Source organism: Myotis lucifugus, unplaced genomic scaffold (assembly GCF_000147115.1).
Source record: "Myotis lucifugus unplaced genomic scaffold, Myoluc2.0 scaffold_1, whole genome shotgun sequence".
NCBI classification, from domain to species: domain Eukaryota; kingdom Metazoa; phylum Chordata; class Mammalia; order Chiroptera; family Vespertilionidae; genus Myotis; species Myotis lucifugus.
The window spans coordinates 38,954,556-38,974,224 of record NW_005871049.1 but is presented as its reverse complement, the minus strand read 5'-3'; the positions used below and the strand labels follow the sequence as shown (position 1 = coordinate 38,974,224).

General features: G+C 38.7%; 1 protein-coding gene across 1 annotated transcript in view; it reads left to right on the top strand.

The window, feature by feature from the left end:
• The first annotated feature begins 288 nt into the window (after nucleotides 1-288).
• ESCO2 (establishment of sister chromatid cohesion N-acetyltransferase 2) overlaps nucleotides 289-19,669 on the top strand; it is a 25,521-nt gene continuing 6,140 nt past the window's right edge. Inside the window, exons 1-10 of the mRNA XM_014457030.2 lie at nucleotides 289-381; nucleotides 1,713-1,781; nucleotides 2,911-3,742; nucleotides 6,240-6,339; nucleotides 9,032-9,089; nucleotides 11,779-11,905; nucleotides 13,830-13,961; nucleotides 14,823-14,912; nucleotides 15,789-15,932; nucleotides 18,151-18,326. Of these exons, the coding sequence (XP_014312516.1) occupies nucleotides 1,729-1,781; nucleotides 2,911-3,742; nucleotides 6,240-6,339; nucleotides 9,032-9,089; nucleotides 11,779-11,905; nucleotides 13,830-13,961; nucleotides 14,823-14,912; nucleotides 15,789-15,932; nucleotides 18,151-18,326 (1,712 nt within the window). The 5' untranslated portion in view covers nucleotides 289-381; nucleotides 1,713-1,728. The remainder of the gene's footprint in view (nucleotides 382-1,712; nucleotides 1,782-2,910; nucleotides 3,743-6,239; nucleotides 6,340-9,031; nucleotides 9,090-11,778; nucleotides 11,906-13,829; nucleotides 13,962-14,822; nucleotides 14,913-15,788; nucleotides 15,933-18,150; nucleotides 18,327-19,669) is intronic.

The window sequence follows — 19,669 nt, the reverse complement described above, 5'->3', positions numbered from 1 at the left end:
CTCGAGAATATGGAAAAGGCTACTTCACAAAAACAACACCAAGGATGTTGAAAGGGCGCCTTTATTTTACGGAAAAACTACAATTCCCAGAATGCACCTAAACAAGTCCTGAGGCGTAGGACCCGGCGTGGCCGAAAGGGATTGTGGGTGGCTTTCGGGGAGAGGCTTTCGCCTCCCAAGGGCGGGAGAATCTTGGAGACCGCCTTTAGGTGGGTGGGGCAATAACTAGAGTACGACCAATCACCGAGTCAGCCTCTGGAAACTCCGAGAAGCGGCGAATCAGAACGCAGCAGCTTCAGCCTTGCCTGGCGCGGGACAATTTGAATACAGTGGCGGAGCATCTGGCTCGGCTGAGGAGAGCTCGGCAGCCCTGAGGTGCAGGTAATTTCCGCGGAGGGCTGCGGCTGGGGTGGGACGCGGAGGACTGGAGATTCTATAGAACGTGGTGGGGCTGAATGTCAAGGAGTCAAAGAACTTTTCCTCTGGGCTTGGCGCGTCGCGGCTCGAGACCGAAGCCACCAACCCGTTCGCCACACTTCCAGGTCACCGGGTTTCCGCCTTCCCCTACGCCGGAGTTTTCTTGTCTTTTTGCCCCGAAAGGCATTCTTTTCCTCATTCAGTCTTACAGGGGTCTTCCCTTAAGCCGCAGCTAGACATTAGTTCCCGGAGGCCCTGGTCTTTCTGTTTAACTTTGAAATCACGCTTGTGTCATTTTAAAAAATATACCTGCTCCGAAGGAAGGGCAAGAGGAAACTTTCGCTGAGCAACATGCCATCTGCTCGAGAGTTAAGTTGCATGATTGTTTATTTTCAGCCGCCTTAGAAGGTCAGGGTGTTTTATAAAAGGAAACTGGCGGCCCTCGCCGGCTTGCTCACTGTTGAGAGCCTCGGCCTGCGTGCTGCAGGGGCTCAGGTCTCGGGTTCTGTTCCCGTCAAGGGCATGCATGTTGGTTGCTGGCTCGTGCCCTCCCGTGGGGGCGTGTTGGGGAGGCAGCCAGGCGATGTGTCTCTCTCACTTGGATGTTTCTCTCTGTCTCCCCACCTCCCTTTCATTTTCTAAAAAAATATATATATATCCTCGGGTGGACAACAACAAATAAAATGGTGACAAGAATAAAATGAAAAGTGAACAAGCGGCTTGGTCAGGGATCCCCGGCTGGTAAAATAGAGGATTATGCTTTCCCCGTTGTCTTGCTGGACTCTGATGCAAATGGGAAACGAGTCAGTGGGTGTACAGGCTATTGAGAAACAGTTACATCAACAAGAAGACGTGTTAGATGGAATGTGAAGGAAGCATCGATGCGATGGAAGCATAGGGCAGCATCTGCTGATAACAGTGGCAGGGGCGGGGTGAGGGCAACCGCAGGAAGGCGGTCCAGATGAAAAGTGTTTACACTCGGTATGAGTTCATCAGGCTAATTAAAAGAGAATGTGCCCTAAAATGGGGTAAAAAATACTTCCTTCCTGGTAGGGTCATTTCCCTGCTTGTATTTCCTGTTCGAATTGCTACTGTGATGTAGTGTTTTTCCTTTTCTTTTTTATATATTTTAAATCTTTATTAAAGTGATTTGTTTTAAAAATAATCGTTTTCTTGGATCTCTGAACCATTACCCATCTGAAAGTTTTTTCAGACTTCTAAGATAGAATTTCGGTATACTGGTTTTTATGCACATTGGATGAGTTTGGTAATTATAATTGTCTTGTTGCTTTTAGGGGTTCAGGTAAGAAGATGTCAGCTTTTACTCCAAGGAAAAGGAAGCAGAATTCTTTGAACTGTGACAGGTGAGTCTCATCCTATGGGTAGAAATTCAGAAAAGAAGAATTCACCTATGGGCTTTCTTACCTTCTCTTAAAATTTCCATCCTTTCACTGGCCTACTCCTTGTGGCTATAGTAATATTTTATATTCTAATTCTAGTCTGGAAATACTGTAAGCTTTTATAATTAACTAGAGGTCCGGTGCACAAAATTTGGCACTCGAGGAGTCCCTCAGCCTGGCCTGTGCCCTCTTGCAGTCAGGAGCCCTCAGGGGATGTCCAACTACCAGCTTAGGCCCGCTCTCTGCGGGGAGTGGGCCTAAGCCAGCAGTTGGACATCCTTAGCACTGCTACGGAGGTGGGAGTCTCCCGCCACTGCCGATGCACTTGCCAGCTGTGAGCCTGGCTCAGGGCTTCTGGCTGAGCGGTGCTCTCCCTGTGGGAACGCACTGACCACCAGGGGGCAGTTCCTGCATTGAGCATCTGCCCCCTGGTGGTCTGAGTGTCATAGCGACCGGTCATTCCACTGTTCGGTCGATTTGCATATTAGCCTTTTATTATATAAGATTATTTAATGCTTTTGCCAAGGAATCAGAGAAAGAGCTGTTTCTCTGTGGCTTTGAAATGTATGCCAAATCTTTAATTATCTTGCTCCTTTCTACTCTCTTATGTAATACTTAACATAGCATTTTGCATACAATAGATACTTGTTTATAAGCAATCCTACTTAGTACTTACTACATGTCATACCATATATAAATTACTCCCCACAGAACAGGCCCTAATTACATAGAATTAATCATTTTAGGGCACTTATAGCCACTCAAGCAAAGTATATGGGCTATAATTTGTATATGGCCAGGACTTTGAAATAGGTTTTAAAACACTCACTTATCTCAAAGCTTCTTTGTAAACTGTTTTCACAAACACTGTCTTTTGAAAAATATTTGAATGCTTTGTTTGGTAAAAACAATTTGAGAATCCTACTGTTAAAACTAATACATAATGTGTGTGAATGGATGTTTGGTGGAGAGGGTGTATTGTTTTGTAGTGTGACCATTGGGTAGAATTGTTTATTACTTAGCAGTAGATTGGCATAAAAAATTGAAGCAAAATAACAGTTCTTATCAATGGACTTTGTTTTTTTTTTCATAGCCTATTATCTGACATTCCATCAAAGAAATTAATTTTGGATTTTACTGAAAATATATTTTCATCACCTAATAAAAAATACATTTGCCAACGTAATGAAGAAAATGTGCATTGCTCTCAACAAGGCCATTTCACTTCAAGTCTGCTCAAAACAACTAAAGAAGATAGATTACCATCAGCAAATCAAGGTTCACCTTTTAAATCTTGTTTGTCTACTGTATCCTTTTACAACAAAAATACTAGTAAGTGTTACCTCAATCCATTGGAGAGAAAGATGATAAAAGAGAGTAGATCCATTTGTCTAAAAACTAATAATGAAGATACATCTTTTCCCAGTGTGACAGAAAAAAAGCAAGAAAAACCAATCTGCTCCAAGAAGATGAAGAAAAAACCACAGAAGAGTTTAACTGCTAAGTGTCAACCAAGTTATAAGTGCAACAAGCCTGTATCAAAGAATTCTAAAAATTCCAAGCAAAATCGAGTGGCCTACAAACCAATTGTAGAGAAAGAGAATAGTTGTTATTCAGCTGAAAATAATTTAAATGCTCCTCGAGTTCTAAGCCAAAAAGTCAAACCACAAGTAACACTCCAGGGTGGAGCAGCATTTTTTGTTAGGAAAAAATCCTCTCTTAGAAAATTGTCTCTGGAAAACAAGCCATTACTGGGACTCAACCAAGAGAATAAATCAGAAGTGATTAAAGATTCTGATGTAGAGACTGTTAATGAAAGAAAAAGTTTTGAGACAAGGCAAGTGCCAAAGTGCTTGTTGCTGGAAAAGGAACTGAACATTGAGCTGCTGGGTATAAGAAATAAAAATGAAGAGAAATTAATAAAGGTAAAGAAAACTAAACATTTTAAAAACTAACAAAACTATATACATATAACAAAACTTCAGTATACATTCTATATATGTAACATAATTGAACAAAATGTTATTTTCTTTGCAGTCTGGAGGACTGCTTTTATGAAACCAAATAGTATAGTTTAATCACTAAAGAATTTAGAGGCAGGATGGAAAGATAGGACATTTCTCCCTTTTTGGCTTAAGGAAGCCTACCAACATTTCCTTGGCATTAAGGTATACATTTTATTAAATTTCCTCATGATGAAACTAAAGTCCAGAGAAGCTTAACATCTTTTATTTGATGGTGTTTTTAGAAAGTAGAAATAACAAAATTCATGTAGTAGGTTTCCAGAGTATGAGCATATGGTTTTTGTTTTAGCTTATTATTTAAAGTACTAGATTCTAGAAAATTTAGAGATCACAGAAGATGATCTCTTGGAGATGATCACTGTTAACATATAGCTAGTTGGATTTTTTTTTATTTTATGTAGTATGTTTTCATGGTTGCCATTCTATGCTTTTTGATCTTGCTCATAAATTTAACACAGCTAGCCCAGACTAGTGTTGTCTGATAGAAATAGAATACCAGCTGCATGTAATTTAAAATTTTTTATGGCCACATTAAAAAGTTTTTTTAAAAAATGTTTAGCCTAATATATATAGGTATGTGTATATATATTTTTTTAATATATTTTTATTGATTTATATATAGGTATGTGGATATATATATATATTTTTTTTAAATATATTTTTATTGATTTTAGAGAGGAAGGGAGAGGAAGAAAGGGATAGAAACATTAATGATGAGAGAATCATTGATTGGCTGCCTCCTGCACACCCACTTTTGGGGATCAAGCCCGCAACCCAGGCACCCTGATCTGGTTCATAGGTCGACGCTCAACCACTGAGCCACAACAGCCAGGCCAAAAACCTATATCTTGATGGGGGTTTTGAGTTTAAGTTACATAGGTATATAAGTTTACCAAAACTCATCAAACTGTATACTTTATATCTGTGCACTTCACTGTATATAAATAAAGTGCCTAAATTTTTAAGAATTGGGGGGACCGTTCAAACTAAAATTAATTCTCAATCCAGCAAAACAAAGTGGAGCACCCAGTCATCTCCTAGTTAGTATTCTCTCTATATCTGTTTGGTAGAGTGACATGACAGATTCTCTGGATGCTCTTTTCTGCTTTATTTTCTGAGCATCATTTTAAGGGGCTGGATATTGGATTCTATCTAGTTGTCATCAGTAGCTGCATCTTAAATTTGTGGAACTAGGCTCTCCTCTCTTAGGATTTTGCTAAATACCCACTACTAGTATTCATTTCTACTAGCTGGGGGTGAATCCTGCTTTCCTTATTGGGTTAAAACCTTTCACCAACTCATTATGGAGCCCTACAAAATGGCAAATTGATGGATTGTCCCATCTCTACTGTGATATTATGGTCTTGTAAAGCAGTTCTACTTTAAGCAAAAGGTTTTTTTCCTTTTCCCCAAACTATATATTTTCTAAGTCTCACCAAACTATAGTGTTAGTAAAATTTGTCAGAATTTTTTTCTAATTTGCTTTTTCCACTTCCTAGCTCCTGCCCAAAAAGTGGACTTAGAAGCCTCCCCAACTACTCCAGAATGTTCTTTTTCTTTCGTTTGCTGCCTGTTTTTAAACCTTATGACAAAAGGTCCCTTTCCAGTTTGGTGGCTACTGGGGAAATTTGCCATTTTCACTAATTTTTGTTTTTGTTCAATTACAGAAAGGATGTTCAATAAGCTTAAGTCTGCCATCTTTTCCAGAATTATAATACATTTTTGATAGGATGACAAATTACAGACTTGTCTTTTAACTTTTTTTTTTTTAATTGATTTTAGAGAGAGAGAGGGAGAGAGAGAAACATCATTGAGAGAGAAAATATCAATTGGCTACCTCCTGCATGCCCCCAACCTGGGCATGTGCTCTGACTGGGAATCCAACCGGCAACCTCTCAGGGCATGGAATGATGCTCAACTAACTGAGCCACACCGGCCCAGGCCACACTGTCTTTTAAAAGGTTATGTAGCCCTGACCGGTTTGGCTCAGTGGATGGAGCGTCGGCCTGCGGACCGAGGGGTCCCGGGTTCGGTTCCGGTCAGGGGCATGTACCTTGGTTGTGGGCATGTCCCCAGTGGGGGGTGTGCAGGAGGCAGCTGATTGATGTTCCGCTCTCATCGATGTTTCTGGCTCTCTATCCCTCTCCCTTTCTTGCTGTAAAAAATCAATAAAATATAAAAAAAATAATAAAATAAATAAATAAAAGGTTATGTACACTTAGTAAGTATACAGGAAATTCTCCTTAAAATAGGATGAAAATTGAGAATTCAAAATCATGTTATAAAGTAATTCATAATAAACTAGATATTTTGTTTTAAAAACATCTATTGGAATTCATTCAATAAGTGGAAAATGATTAAGAATTACAAGTTTTCTTAAATTTTACCTATTCATTAGCTCCAGGATTCATCAAGTGGAGTAGTTTCTTCAAGGGAGAATAAACCTGAAGAAAATAAGTGTTATTCTTCAGGAGATTCTCACAGTGAAAACAAGGCAGGTAAGAGAAAACGTCTCTTCTCAAAATGAGTTTATTAACTAATGATAATACTTCATTACATGTATCAATATAAAATCATATACAATAATGTTTTGGTTTTTTATATATATATCAGTATGTGTGCCTGCGTTTGTATCTTTGTGTTTATTTTGGTGACACTATTTTGTGTGATAAGCAATGCAGTGCATTTTGTTTGGGGGTTTGTTTGTTTTGTTTTCTAATGCAGTGCATTTTAAAAAGGAGGAGACAAGAAGGCCTTAAGACTGGAACTTAAGACAAAATATTGATGTTTAATTGTTCTATGGCAGGGGTGGGCAACCCCTGGCACGCATGCCAAACATGGCACGCCAGTAACTTTTGCTGGCACGTGAAACCCTCTCTTATAATTTTCCATTTACAGTTTTTTTCTTAATATCGACTTTTTTATTTTTCAGATAAATTCAGTGTAGGTGCATCTTAGATAAATAAATAATTTTACATAACATGTATACATTAAAAAATAAATGTATTTTTCATCATCATATACTGTGTTTTTGTCGCTTGAATGAATTTTATTATTTCTTCAAGGTTCTTCACATACGTACACCGTAAGAGATATCAAGTAGGCGTAACATTCTCAAAAAATTAGGGTTGGCACGCAGAAGAATTTTGAGTCAGAGATTTTGCTGGTTTTGGCACACACTCACAAAAAGGTTGCCCACCCCTGGTCTATGGGATGTGGCCAAGTTACTTTAAACAATCTAGAGCTAGGTGTTCTCATACCTACCCTACCTATCTTTTACCCTATTAAATAATAGGAAAGACTAAAAACAATTTATGTTATAGATTTGATCAAAGCCCAGATATAAGTGGAATTTACTAAGCCATGGAAAAGACACTGAATCGAGCATCAGGAACCTTGAGATTTTGTCTAAATCTGCCACTAATTAACTGTGTGATCTAGAGAAGAGATTTCTAAAGAAAGGGGTTAGTCGTAATTTGTAAATTCCTCTTCATTCTGAAATTCTGTTATTAACTTATGGTGTCATTGTTCAATTAAATAGTGTTTACTAAACTATGAATTTATAGAGGTTAATTAACATTCTATTTACAGATTCTTGATAACTTTACTTCATTGGTTATATCTACAAATTTGGGGAATTAAATTCTAGGAGTAGACATACTGACTATATGGTGAGAAACTAACTCATAGGAAGAAAACAAAAAAAATATAAAAACTAAAAGCATAATCTGGAACAATAACCCTTATAAGGATCTAATTTTATTTATATATAAACTTTAGGCCCGGTGCACGGATTCTTGCACCGGTGGAGTCCCTCAGCCTGGCCTGTGGGGATTGGGCTGAAACCAGCTCTCCAACATCCCCCGAGGGATCCTGGATTGTGAGAGGGCGCAGGCCAGGCTGAGGGACCCCACCTGTTCATGATCAGGGCCAGGGAAGGACTGCAGGAGGGCTCCAGGGTGTGTCTGGCCGTCACGCCCAGTCCCGATCAGCTGGACCCCAGCAGCAAGCTAACCTACCAGTCAGAGTGTCTACCCCCTGTTGGTCAGTGTGCATCATAGCGACTGGTCGAATGGTGGAATGGTCAGACACTTAGCATATTAGGCTTTTATTATATAGGATATAATTTTATAAATACCTATTTCTATAAATATTTGTATATAATGATTGTTCATAATGGTAATAGCTAATATTACTGGATACTGAATATGTACCAGGCAGTGCTAAGTACTTAGTATGCATTATGTTTTACCACGGTTGTGTTATCACTGATACAATGGAACATGTAACAGAAAAATAATGGCTTTCTATTTACAGTAGTTATAAAATTTTTTGTGTTTATTTCCCATGTATATCTTTGTTGAACTGTCTATTCAGATCTTTTTCCATTTTGAATTGGACTATTTTCTTATTGTTGAGTTGTAAGAGGTTTTTTTTTGTATTCTGGATACAAGTCCTCGATCAGAAATAGGATTTTCTCCCAGTCTGTGGCTTGTCCTTTCATTTTCTTAAATAATTTTTTGCAGAGCAAAATGTTTAAATTTTATAAATTCCAACTTAATTTTTCTTTCATCTATTGTGTTTTTGTGTAAAAACTTAGCACTAAACCCAGGTTCATGCAGATTTTTCTCTTATGTTTTCTTCTAGAAGTTTTATAGTTTCACATTTTACATTTAAATAGGTGATCCATTTTGAGCATGGGTATACTATACTAGTACAGTGGGGCCTTGACTTACAAGTTTAATTCATTCCAAGACCGAGCTCGTTAACTCAAATTACTCTGTCAACTCAAAGCAAAAAATCGGCCAAGAGACAGCTGGTATCTCAAAAAACTCGTTAGTCGGGACACTCGTAAGTCAAGGCCCCACTGTATATGTAAGTATAGTCATTCTTTTGCATATGGATGTTCAATTGTTCCAGCATTTGTTGACGATCCTTTCTCCATTAAAGTACCTTTGTCTTTTTGTAAGAAATCAGTTGATTTTATTTGCATAGGTCTGTTTTTAGGCTCTCTATTTTGTTCCATTGATCTATTTGTCTATCTTTTTGCCAATATCATACTGTCTTGATTGCTCTTACATCTTAACTTTAAGTAATGTATTTTGGTTTTATAAGCCTTTAAAATCTTAAGATATAAAGCTTTGCGTTTATTTTGTAATACAAATTATTGTCAACTTTTCCTTCTACCAGTTTCGTCTGAATCCATTGTCTATCCCATCTTCAGTGCGTCTTCAGTCAATACAAAAAGGTAGGAATTGTTTTTATTTTAATGTTCTATGAGTATTCAATTACTAAAGGCCTGGTGCACAAATTCATGCATGGGTGGGGTCAGGCCTGCCCTCCCCGGGCTGGTTGGCCGCCACAGTGTGCGTCATAGCAACTAGTCCTTCCAGTTGTTCTGTCGTTCCAGTCGCTTGGCTTTTATATATATAGATGAGTTCTATGGATCTCTTTTTTTTTTCTTGTACTATTTAATTTGGAGAGCAATTTTTCCTTTTCCACTAAGGAGAAATTAAGGATAGAGATGAAATCATATCTTTTCATAGAAACTTCCTAAGAACCTGAGTTGAGAGAAGAAAAAAGATTTTTATGAGCTTGAGAGAAGAGAAAGGTCTTTATAATTGCTAACACTTTTATGTATAACCTGGCCCATAATAAGCAGTTTATATCCATTATCTCACTTAGTCCTCACAACAACCTAGAAGGAAGATAGCATTATCAATTCCATTTTTAGCTGAGGAAACTTAGTCATTCAGCCACAGTTACACAGCTATTAGGTGGCAGAGCCAGGACTAGAATCCACATCTGAATCAAAGTCCTTTAGGCTATATTGCCTTCCCTGGGTGATACTATATTAGTAATGGTTAATGTTTAATGAGCATCTACAACCTTATGATGTAGGTACCATTATTATCTCTGTTTTATAGATGAGAAACTCAGGCAAGAGGAGTAAGTAATTTGCAGCAGCTTAATAAATTCCAGCTGAAGCCCTATCCTGGTCAAAGCTGAGTGGGATGTGGGGAGGCATGGATAGATGTGAGCATGGTAGGTGGAAAGTGCTAGAAAAGAAGTTTGTTATGGTCTGAACATCTTGCTAAGAAGCTTTGGTACTTCTCTTCCCATTTGATGATAAATAACTACAGGTATTGAGAAAGGCACTTCCTAGCTAAGTTCTCCTATCCTTAGGGGTTCCTCACCTGAGAGATTGAGTTGGGTGGACAGCTTTCCCTCTTCAAAGGCCATAGTCCTATTTTTTTCACCTTCCCTTTTCTCAACTATGTCTTCCTTCGTGACTGTTTCTTAAGCGCTGAAATCTATCACAATTAGCTGATAAAGGTGTGTAAACTAATTTAATCTGGCATAGGGAGATATTAGGATACTATTGGTTGAGTCATTTGAAATAGCTCTTTATGTAGGACCCAAAAGGTCAAATATCATCAGTTTCTTGTGGTTTAATCTATTACTTTAGGTAGACTACAGATTCTCTGGTTCACAGTTTCACATTCATTTTTGTTTGTTTATTCCTTTATTTGGTGAACACTTACAGAGTACTATGTGATATTGAACTATACTGAGTTTTTAGAGCTGTGAAGATAAATAGTACATGGTCCTGCTACGATTAGGGGAGGATAGGCATTTAAATGAGCACATATAATAAAGTGTTAAAATTGCTAAGATAGAAGTAAAGAGATTGCGGTCATGCATGCTGGGATGGGAAACGCTGAGTCACCTTAGCAAAGGTTGCATAAAGAAGAGGGTGTCAACAGCCTAGCTGAGTGTTTTCTATATTACAGGTATTTAACATTAATAGCTTGTCAACTAGTTTAAGGGCATTATATCCAGCATTTAAATGGAATAATGCAGCTCTCATAGTGTACTTAGTGAAACATTTTTTTAGTTGTGTGTCTATTGGTCATGATGTAAAATATAATTCTTACAATAGGTTTGTGAAGTCACTGTGAAAGCCATTCTAATACAATGATCACAAAACAGTTTGGCTTAGCTTAAAGCATTAGACATTTTTTTCCCCAGTGTTTCCTTATCAGGTTTTTTTTTCTGTTTGAATCTCTTGCTTTAGGCACTTGGTTTGTTTCTTTGCCTATTTTCTCTTACCTCTACTTTAAGGCAAGGGTTACGAACTCAAATGCCTGCAGAGCCAGCCAGGCTGGGTGGAGACTGGAGCCAACTGGAGCATGTGCTGTGTAGATTGATCTAGTAGGTTCTTTGAAGAAATAGAGGTCTAGAGAGAGATCTTATAAGTGTCTCTTACAATGCTGGAAATATATATTTTCAAGTGAAACCTCTAGATTTTTAAAATATTGGTAGCTCATCCAAAGCTTTCAACACCATGGGAGTCATTCAAAACATATCTGCTAGCTGACTTTAGCCTGGGGCGGGGGCTTCAATCTGCAACCTCTAACATTGTTTCCTAATGGGAAAAAGTTTCCTCAACATCTAGGAATTTGAGAACAAGTGCATGTATTAGCCTCAACCACTGCCCAAGTAAAAAGATGTTTATATGCTGATGGCTAACTTCCTGTGGACCTACCTGTAAGCTTTAATATTAGAGCATACTTATTTGTGTGGTATTCCAGGAATTTCTATAGACCTACATGATTAAATATCCTAAGGCTTGATAAAGCAAACAAAAGATTATTTTTTACAAGTGAAATCAAGTTACTAAGGGATCCTGCATATGTGCATCTGATACAATAGATGAAAGTCCCTTGTGCTTGTAGTTATAAGATGAGGATTTGAGTTCCCACCATTCTTTACTAGTTACTTTACCCTGAGTAAATTACCAGTCCTCTGAGTGGTTCCGAGGTTTCTCATTGTTTCTGGTATTATTACTTTATCAAGTTATTGTCTATAAAAAGCACTAAAAATTGTCAGGTGCTCTGCAGATTAAATAATGTTTATCAACTTTCTGTTTTAAGATCTCTAGTTGGAGAACAGTCTTCTGTGGCATCCATCACACCTACTAACTTTTTGAAACAGACCAATACACAGAAAAGTATTAATGCCAGAGATGCAAACAAAGAAATGAAAAACCAGCTCATCATTGTGAGTAGATTCAAAACAAAGCCCCTCGTGTACGTGGCTCTCACATATAGAACCTGTTGTCTTAGCATAGTTAATATGGGTTATAGATATTCTGAGTTTGTAAATGCCAGCTTTGTTGTAGTGGCAGCACTTAAAGCTACTCAAGTATATTTTCAAATGGATAGTGTTGGGCGAAGCTAGTAATTTAGCAGAATGCTGATGAATGAGTTGTCTTCAGATTAGGAAGATTATTGTTGATGAGCAAAAGATTTAATGAAAATAGCTACATTGTATTAGACCTGGATTTGGCAAATTGTGACCATGGTCCAAATCTGGACCATGGCCTTTGAGCTTAAAATGGCTTTTACATTTTTAAAAGGTTGGGGAAAGGAAAAGAATATGTGACAAATCATGTGTGCTTTGTAAAGCGTAAAATATTTACTATCTGGTTCTTTGCAAAAAAGTTTGCCAGCTCCTGTATTAGACTTTTCAGAACCTAGTATTTTCAGTAGCATTAAGCAAGGCCTTATTAGATAGAATGCAGATTCATTAATGAGCCATGACATTGAATATTCCTGACTTCCCTATATATTTGTTAATTTATCTGTGCTTTCCCTTAACTATTATGTATTATATTTATTTTTATCAACTCCTGGGGCAAAGGATTTTTATATTCCTAAACACTTAAGGAAAAAAATACATAATGAATGTACAAGTCCTAAAATTTTTGCCCTTCCTCTTTGAAATAAGGCTTTTAGGTCCCTATTTAAGAGCTTAATAAAGAAGTTTCCCTTTATCTTAGCTATAAATTTTATGATTTAATCTTTTACTTCTTAGAACTATGGATCTATCTAGCTAAAGAATCTTGAGGTTTTTTTAATTCTTTTTTTTTTCTTTTGTTTGAATCTTGATTTTAAAAAATATATATTTTTATTGATTTCAGAGAGGAAGGAAATGGGAGGAAGAGAGAGAAACATCAATGATGAGAGAGAATCATTGATCATCTGCCTCCTGCACGCCCCGCACTGGTGTTCGAGCCTGCATTCCAGGCATGTACCCTGACCAGGAATCAACCGTGATCTCCTGGTTCATAGGTTGATGCTCAACCACTGAGCCACGCCAGCCGGGAGATTTTTTTTTTTCACACTGTCCATTCCAAGAGATAATTCCATTTCTTTTCTTAATTTACTACAGCCCAGTGCACATATTTGTGCACCTTGAAATGAACTGTGGGTGGTGAGGCTGTGGTGGGCACAGGGGCAGGTTTTGGCCCATCCTCTGTGCCCTAGCCCGGCCCCTCCCACCACGGCCCCTGGTCCCGTCTGCCAGCAGCCCCCTCCGCTCATACCCTCTGACGGCGCAGAGAGCAATTGGGGTCAGCGCCATCAGCGGGTGCAAGTGGCGGCTGCTGGCCCCGATCGCGCCTCAGGAGCAGGGGATGGTGGAGAAGCCCTAAGGGGCAATCAGGGCCAGGAGCCATTGCTCACACCCGCTGACGGCACCAAGCAATCAGAGCCGGCGCCAGGCTCGCCCTGATGACAGCGACCAGCACCCCGCCTTGGTCTGGCGACCCCGCTCACTTGATCCACCATCCCACCATGGCCAACACCCACCATGTTCCAAGCTCTGCCGCCTGCTGCTGACGCCCACCATGTTCCACATGCGCCCCCTGGTGGTCAGTGCACGTCATAGTGACCGATTTTTCAGTTGTTCCGCTGTTTGCTCTATTTGCATATTAGGGTTTTATATATATAGATTGCATTTTAAGGTCTTTTTCATTTTGTTTGGTGGGAGTGAGGAGGATATTATAACCAAACTTTCACTTAGTATTTCACTTGTGCAAGCATAAAAGAAAAATAAGGGAAAAATTGAATGAGTGATTACATGTATTAAACGTAGATCTATTTGTGATATGTTTAGATGTGGCCTCCCCCTTCATTAACAGGACGCAGGTCAGAAACATTTTGGAGCCACCATGTGTAAGTCCTGTGGCATGATCTATAGTGCCTCCAACCCTGAAGATGAACTGCAGCATGTTCAGCATCACCACAGATTTCTGGAGGGAATCAAATACACAGTAGGTCAAAAAATAGTCTTTCAATTTGTTCTAAAAGTAAAAGTGCTTTAAAAGATATATATATATCTTTTTTTGCTTAAATATTGAAACAGCTATATATCCATAAATATTTCATCAACTGCAGTTTTGTTGTTCTTAATATTTGAGGCTGACAGTATTTAAAAGTTAACTTTTTTTTTTTTAAAGTGCCATTTTTAACTATCCTACTATAAGAGAAGTGTTGTTCTAGGTTAAGTGAATACCCTGTATTCTTATCTCTAGCTTTCTGAACAGGGCTGAACAGTCAACAAAATTAAAAGACTTGAGGATCGTCGTCCCACTCCCCACCACCACCACCACCATTTTAATTTCTTCTTTATAGATAACCTTAGAAAACAGCTTTTTTATGACTTATCCAGGATTTTTCTTTTCTGAGAGAAGTTTCTTTATCAAGCAACTTTCTAGTCCAAATACATCCTATTTTGGGCCTTATCTCTATGATTGATCCTGCTACTCAAATCATCCTTCCCTCCACCACCACCCCCCCCCCCCCCCCGGTTTTTATTGCTGTAGTTCATACCTTCATAATATTTTTAGCCTGGTTTATTATCCTCCCCCTCCCCCACTTTCCCACTCCTAATAATTTATTCTTTTCCAAGTTAGTAGGTATGATGGATCCTACACATTCTATGAGGAGCACTTATTTGACTTTGGCTTGTTTCATAATAGATTACGTATATACATATCTCCCAGTAGGATGTCAGCCCCTTGAGAACAAGCACTTTGTTTGGGGCATCTTTTATTTCCCTTCCCCCGTTTTTTTTTGTTAGATTTTGTTCTTTCTTTTAAAATATCATTTATTCTTCTTTTTGTCTTCTCCAGGGCTGGAAAAGAGAACGTGTAGTAGCAGAGTTTTGGGATGGGAAAATTGTGTTGGTCCTGCCACATGATCCAAGTTATGCTATCAAAAAGGTATGGAACATTAGCTTTTTAATTGTTCTCCCATTTCCTCCATTTCCCCCACCAAGAAATCACATATGTTGAAGTATGAACTACTTTTGTTGATAGATAATCCACTTTGGTACACATGTAAGGATGATTTTCATACTAGTTCATACAAAACTAGCCTCAGAATTACAAGTAAAGGAATGGCAGTTGGAGATTAAAGACAATAGCGTTAGCCCTAACCAGTTTGATTCAGTGGATATTATGTCAGCCCGCAGATTGAAGGGTCCTGTGTTTGATTCCAGTCAAGGGCACATAACTCGGTTGCAGGCTCATCCCTGACCCTTGTCTGGGTGAGTGCGGAGGCAACCAATGGATGACACATCGATGTTTCTCTCTGTCTTGCCTCCTCCCTTCCACTGTCTAAAAATCAATGGAAAAATATCCTCGGGTGAAGACAACAACAAAAAAAGACAACTTTACCTTTATCTTCCACTTGTGAAAAACATAAACTTATTGAGAGATGAATGGCCCCAGAGTCTGTTTCTTATGTTAGTTTTGCCTCTGTTTCTTGGGCTAGATGTTTAGCCCCAGTGAACAATGAATAAAACTGAAACAAAATCTGTTTTGGCACTTCCTACTTTTTCTCCCTCCCAGGAGTCTGGATTTCTTTCTCCTGAAAGTGATCTTTAAAATAGGTTCTTAGAAACCTGTTGTTTCCAAAGTGGCAGATACATGCATCAATAATGAAATGATTGGGGGGGTGGGGGTTTATAAATTTAGGAAATAGAGATAAAATAGGCTAAAATGATAGTAATCATAAATTTTGTATATATAATTACATATCGTTTCAAGTATAATTTTTAAAACATATTCACCTCTTTTGATTTTTTATGTCATTAGGCAGAAGAAGTGCAAGAACTTGTCGATAATGAGTTGGGCTTTCAGCAAGTTGTTCCCAGATGTCCAAACAAAACCAAAACATTTCTCTTTATATCTGATGAAAAGAAAGTAGTTGGGTGTTTAATTGCAGAGCCCATCCAACAGGTATGTTATAAGTCTTTTAAATTATTGGCATAATTTGTGACCAAAATAAAGTAGTTAGGAAAAGCCTCAATAAGTCTCAAGCATTTAAGACTACTACCATAAATAACATTTTTTCCTACTAAAACATTTTTGACCATATGAATAATTAAAGTTATTTATTTCTGTTAATATTTGATATTTTGCTATATATAAACAGGGTAAGTCAATCTTATGTTCATGTAGTCATTTCTATACCCGGCCTTTAAACAATGGTGATTCAGAGCCCAGTTATTGAATATTGGCTTATTGCAAAAGTCATGATTTGTCCCTTAACTAGAATCTACTTTAGGTACTAATTAGCAATGTTCTAGAAAAGGTGTTGGCAAACTTGCCTGTAGGCCAAATATGGCTGCCACCTACTTTTATAAATAAAGTTTTATTGGAACATAACCATGCTCATTCATTTCTATATTATCTGTGGTTGCTTTTTTGCTACAATGGCAGGGTAGAATGGGTGCAAAGAGCCTAAAATATAATTTGGCCCCTCACAGGAAAAAGTTGTCAACCCTTATTCTATAACTAGAGGCCTAGTGCACAAAATTTGTGCATGGGTACAGTCCCTAGGCCTGGCCTGTGATCAGAGCCATATTCTCCAGCTGCCGGCAGGCGATCAGAACCTGCCAGCCAGGGGAAGGAACCGAAAGGTTGGCTGGCAGGCCCCCATTGGGTGATCAGGGCCTACAGGCTGAGGGCAGCTCCTGCATTGAGCGTCTGCCCCCTGGTGGTCAGGGTGTGTCATAGCGACCGGTTGTTCCGCCGTTTGGTCAATTTGCATATTACCCTTTTATCTACACTAATAAAAGAAAGATGCAAATTGACTGTGCCTTCGCAACGCCCACCAGCCAATCAGGAGTGAGCATGCAAATTAACCCAACAAAGATGGGTTAATTTGCATATGCAGGCGCTGAGCAGCCGGGCAGGACGCTTGCATCATCACCATGGCGATAACGCAGGCGTTCTGCACTGCCCCAGCTGCTCCTGGACTCTGGGCAGCGTGGGAAGGCGGAAAGGCGGCTCCAGGCCAGAGCAAAGGTGGTGCCAGCAGCCAGGGGAAGGCAGGCCCATTCCTGCACGAATCTTTGTGCATCGGGCCTCTAGTTATATAGAATAGAGAGAGTAGTTTTTGCCTACAAGGAGCTTACAGGGTAATCTTTAGCTAGAGATTTATAGTTGAAATGTGTTCTTACCTGACTGTATCATATTGCACACTTATGCCTCCTTCCTTTTAAAAATACTTATCTCAATACATCTTGAAATGAAACTGGCATAAATTTATCTAATACTTTCTGGTGGAGGGAAAAGCTGGGTATGGTTATAAAGAGGTAGCAAGAGGGAGAATTTGTGATGATGCAATACCTGTATTTTGAGTGTGGTGGTGGTTAAATGAATAATGATAGAAAGTAATGAGTGGTCATGAAAGTATACACATACATTATACCCGTGTTTTCTTGCTATGATTGTATCATAGTTATGGAACAGTTTCCTTGGGGAAAACTGTCCTAGTTTTCAACTTCCTGTGAATCTATAATTATTTCCAAATACAAAGTTTTCTTAAAAAACCTTACATGCCGCCCAGCTGGTGTGGTTCAGTGGTTGAGCATCAACCTATGAACCAGGAGGTCATGGTTCAATTCCTGGTCAGGGCACATGCCCGGGGTTGTGGGCTCCATCCCCAGTAGGTGGCATGCAGGAGACAGCTGATCAGTGTTTCTATTTCCTTCCCCTTTTCTCTCTGAAATCAATAAAAATATTTTTTAAAAAAATAAACCTTAGCTGCTAACCAAATTTCATAGTTAACATGTAAAAATCTCCTTTGTGTTACCAGTTTTTAAAATATCATATATACAGTTTAGGCTGGAGAGAATGAGAGAAGTGTATGTATTTTATGTACTAAAAGTCAGAGTCGGATTTTTTTACTTTTTTTTTTAATAAAAGAAGTTTCATAATGTTGTGTAATACACTGGCATGTTAGGAATAGCTCAATACCACTAGTAGTTTTTTCAAGCATTGTGTGGCTAAAAGAACAAGTATTCCATAAATATGAATGAATTTTAACATTTTTGGTGACGGTATAGGAAGGATAATTCTAAATTCTTCAGTTTTGTTTAAGGAATGGTTTTTAAAAAATAAATGTGAACTAATCTGTATTAACTCTAGATGCTTCAATATATCATTACAGGCCTTCCGTGTCCTGTCTGAACCAACTAGTCCAGAATCCCCAAACTCTAAAGAATGTCATAGGGCTTGGCAATGTTCAAATGTACCAGTACCTGCAGTCTGTGGAATAAGTAGGATCTGGGTCTTCAGATTTAAGAGAAGAAAGCGCATTGCAAGACGACTGGTAGATACACTCAGGTAAGAAATAAAATAAAATGGATTTAGACCCAGATTAGCTTTCCCAGAACCTTTTCTGGCTCATGACCCAAAGAGATGTTGATAAGACACCTCTGTATAAATTCTATCCAAGTCAGGCTAAGTAAGATAAGTGCTGGCAATGAAAAAAATATACTCAGTTTAGGCACATTCCAGGTCTAAAACATTCTAACCCAGTGCTTTCAAACTACCTGCAGTGAAGTTTGTTACAGACCAACACTTTAATAAAAGAAAATAAAGATGAATTGCTAGAATATTAAATAGAAAAACCAAAAATAAAGGAAAATGCCCTAATTTTATTCGATTCAACAGATGTAAAATTAACATTTCAATAAATATATTTAACATAGTTATATATAAAACAAAGAAAATTTTAAAAAGAAAAAATAAAATAAAACGAAGAAAATAAAGGTTTAAAAAAAGAATTACAGGGGTCAACCTGAGGAGGGGCAGTGAAGGATTAAAGAAAACAGACAAGAGAATACATTTGGGGCCAGGTAGGATCACTGTGCCTAGATGAGGAAACAGTGACAGCCTGTAAGCCGAAGCTTTATTTTATAGTCAGAGCACACAAAGCAAAACAAGGGCAAGATGTTTACAATGTTCTTGTGAATTTCAAATCTGCTTCTTTCCTGTTGTTGCCATTCTCTGAACTCTTTCAAGCCTTGTTTTGACAGCACTTGCTGCACACACTCCCCCTACCCTCTGGGCAGCCCACATCCCTTAGCTACCCTGGACTTCAGGGTCGGACTATAGGTCAAGCTTACAACCATAGCCTTTTGGCTATAATTGTGCTGGGAGGGCTTGGCCCTCCAAGCTGGGACTTGTATGTGGCTTTGCCACAAGTCAGTCTGAGGCTTGAACCTGTCCAAATGCTGTAGCCGCTCTCCACATTGTACATGTCCATTGATAGTGTGTAAGTAATTCTTACTGTAACTCATAAGTATAACTAAATGTAAAAGCAAATTAGTAAGACAACCCACAGAATGGGAGAAAATATTTGCAAATAATTTACCTAATAAGGGTCTATTACATCCAGAATAAAAGAACTCCTTTAATCCTATATAATAAAAGGCTAATATGCAAATTAACCAAAGGGCAGAACAACTGGTCGCTATAACCAAAAGGCGGAACAACTGACCTCCAGAAGGCAGATGCTCAATGCAGGAGCTGCCCCTTGGTGGTCAGTGGGAGAGCACCGCTCAGCCAGAAGCCAGGCTCATGGCTGGCAAGTGCAGCAGCGGTGGCAGGAGCTTCTCCCACCTCTGCAGCAGTGCTAAGGACCCTCGGGATGTCGCTGACGGGGGATGTCTGCCTGATGCGGG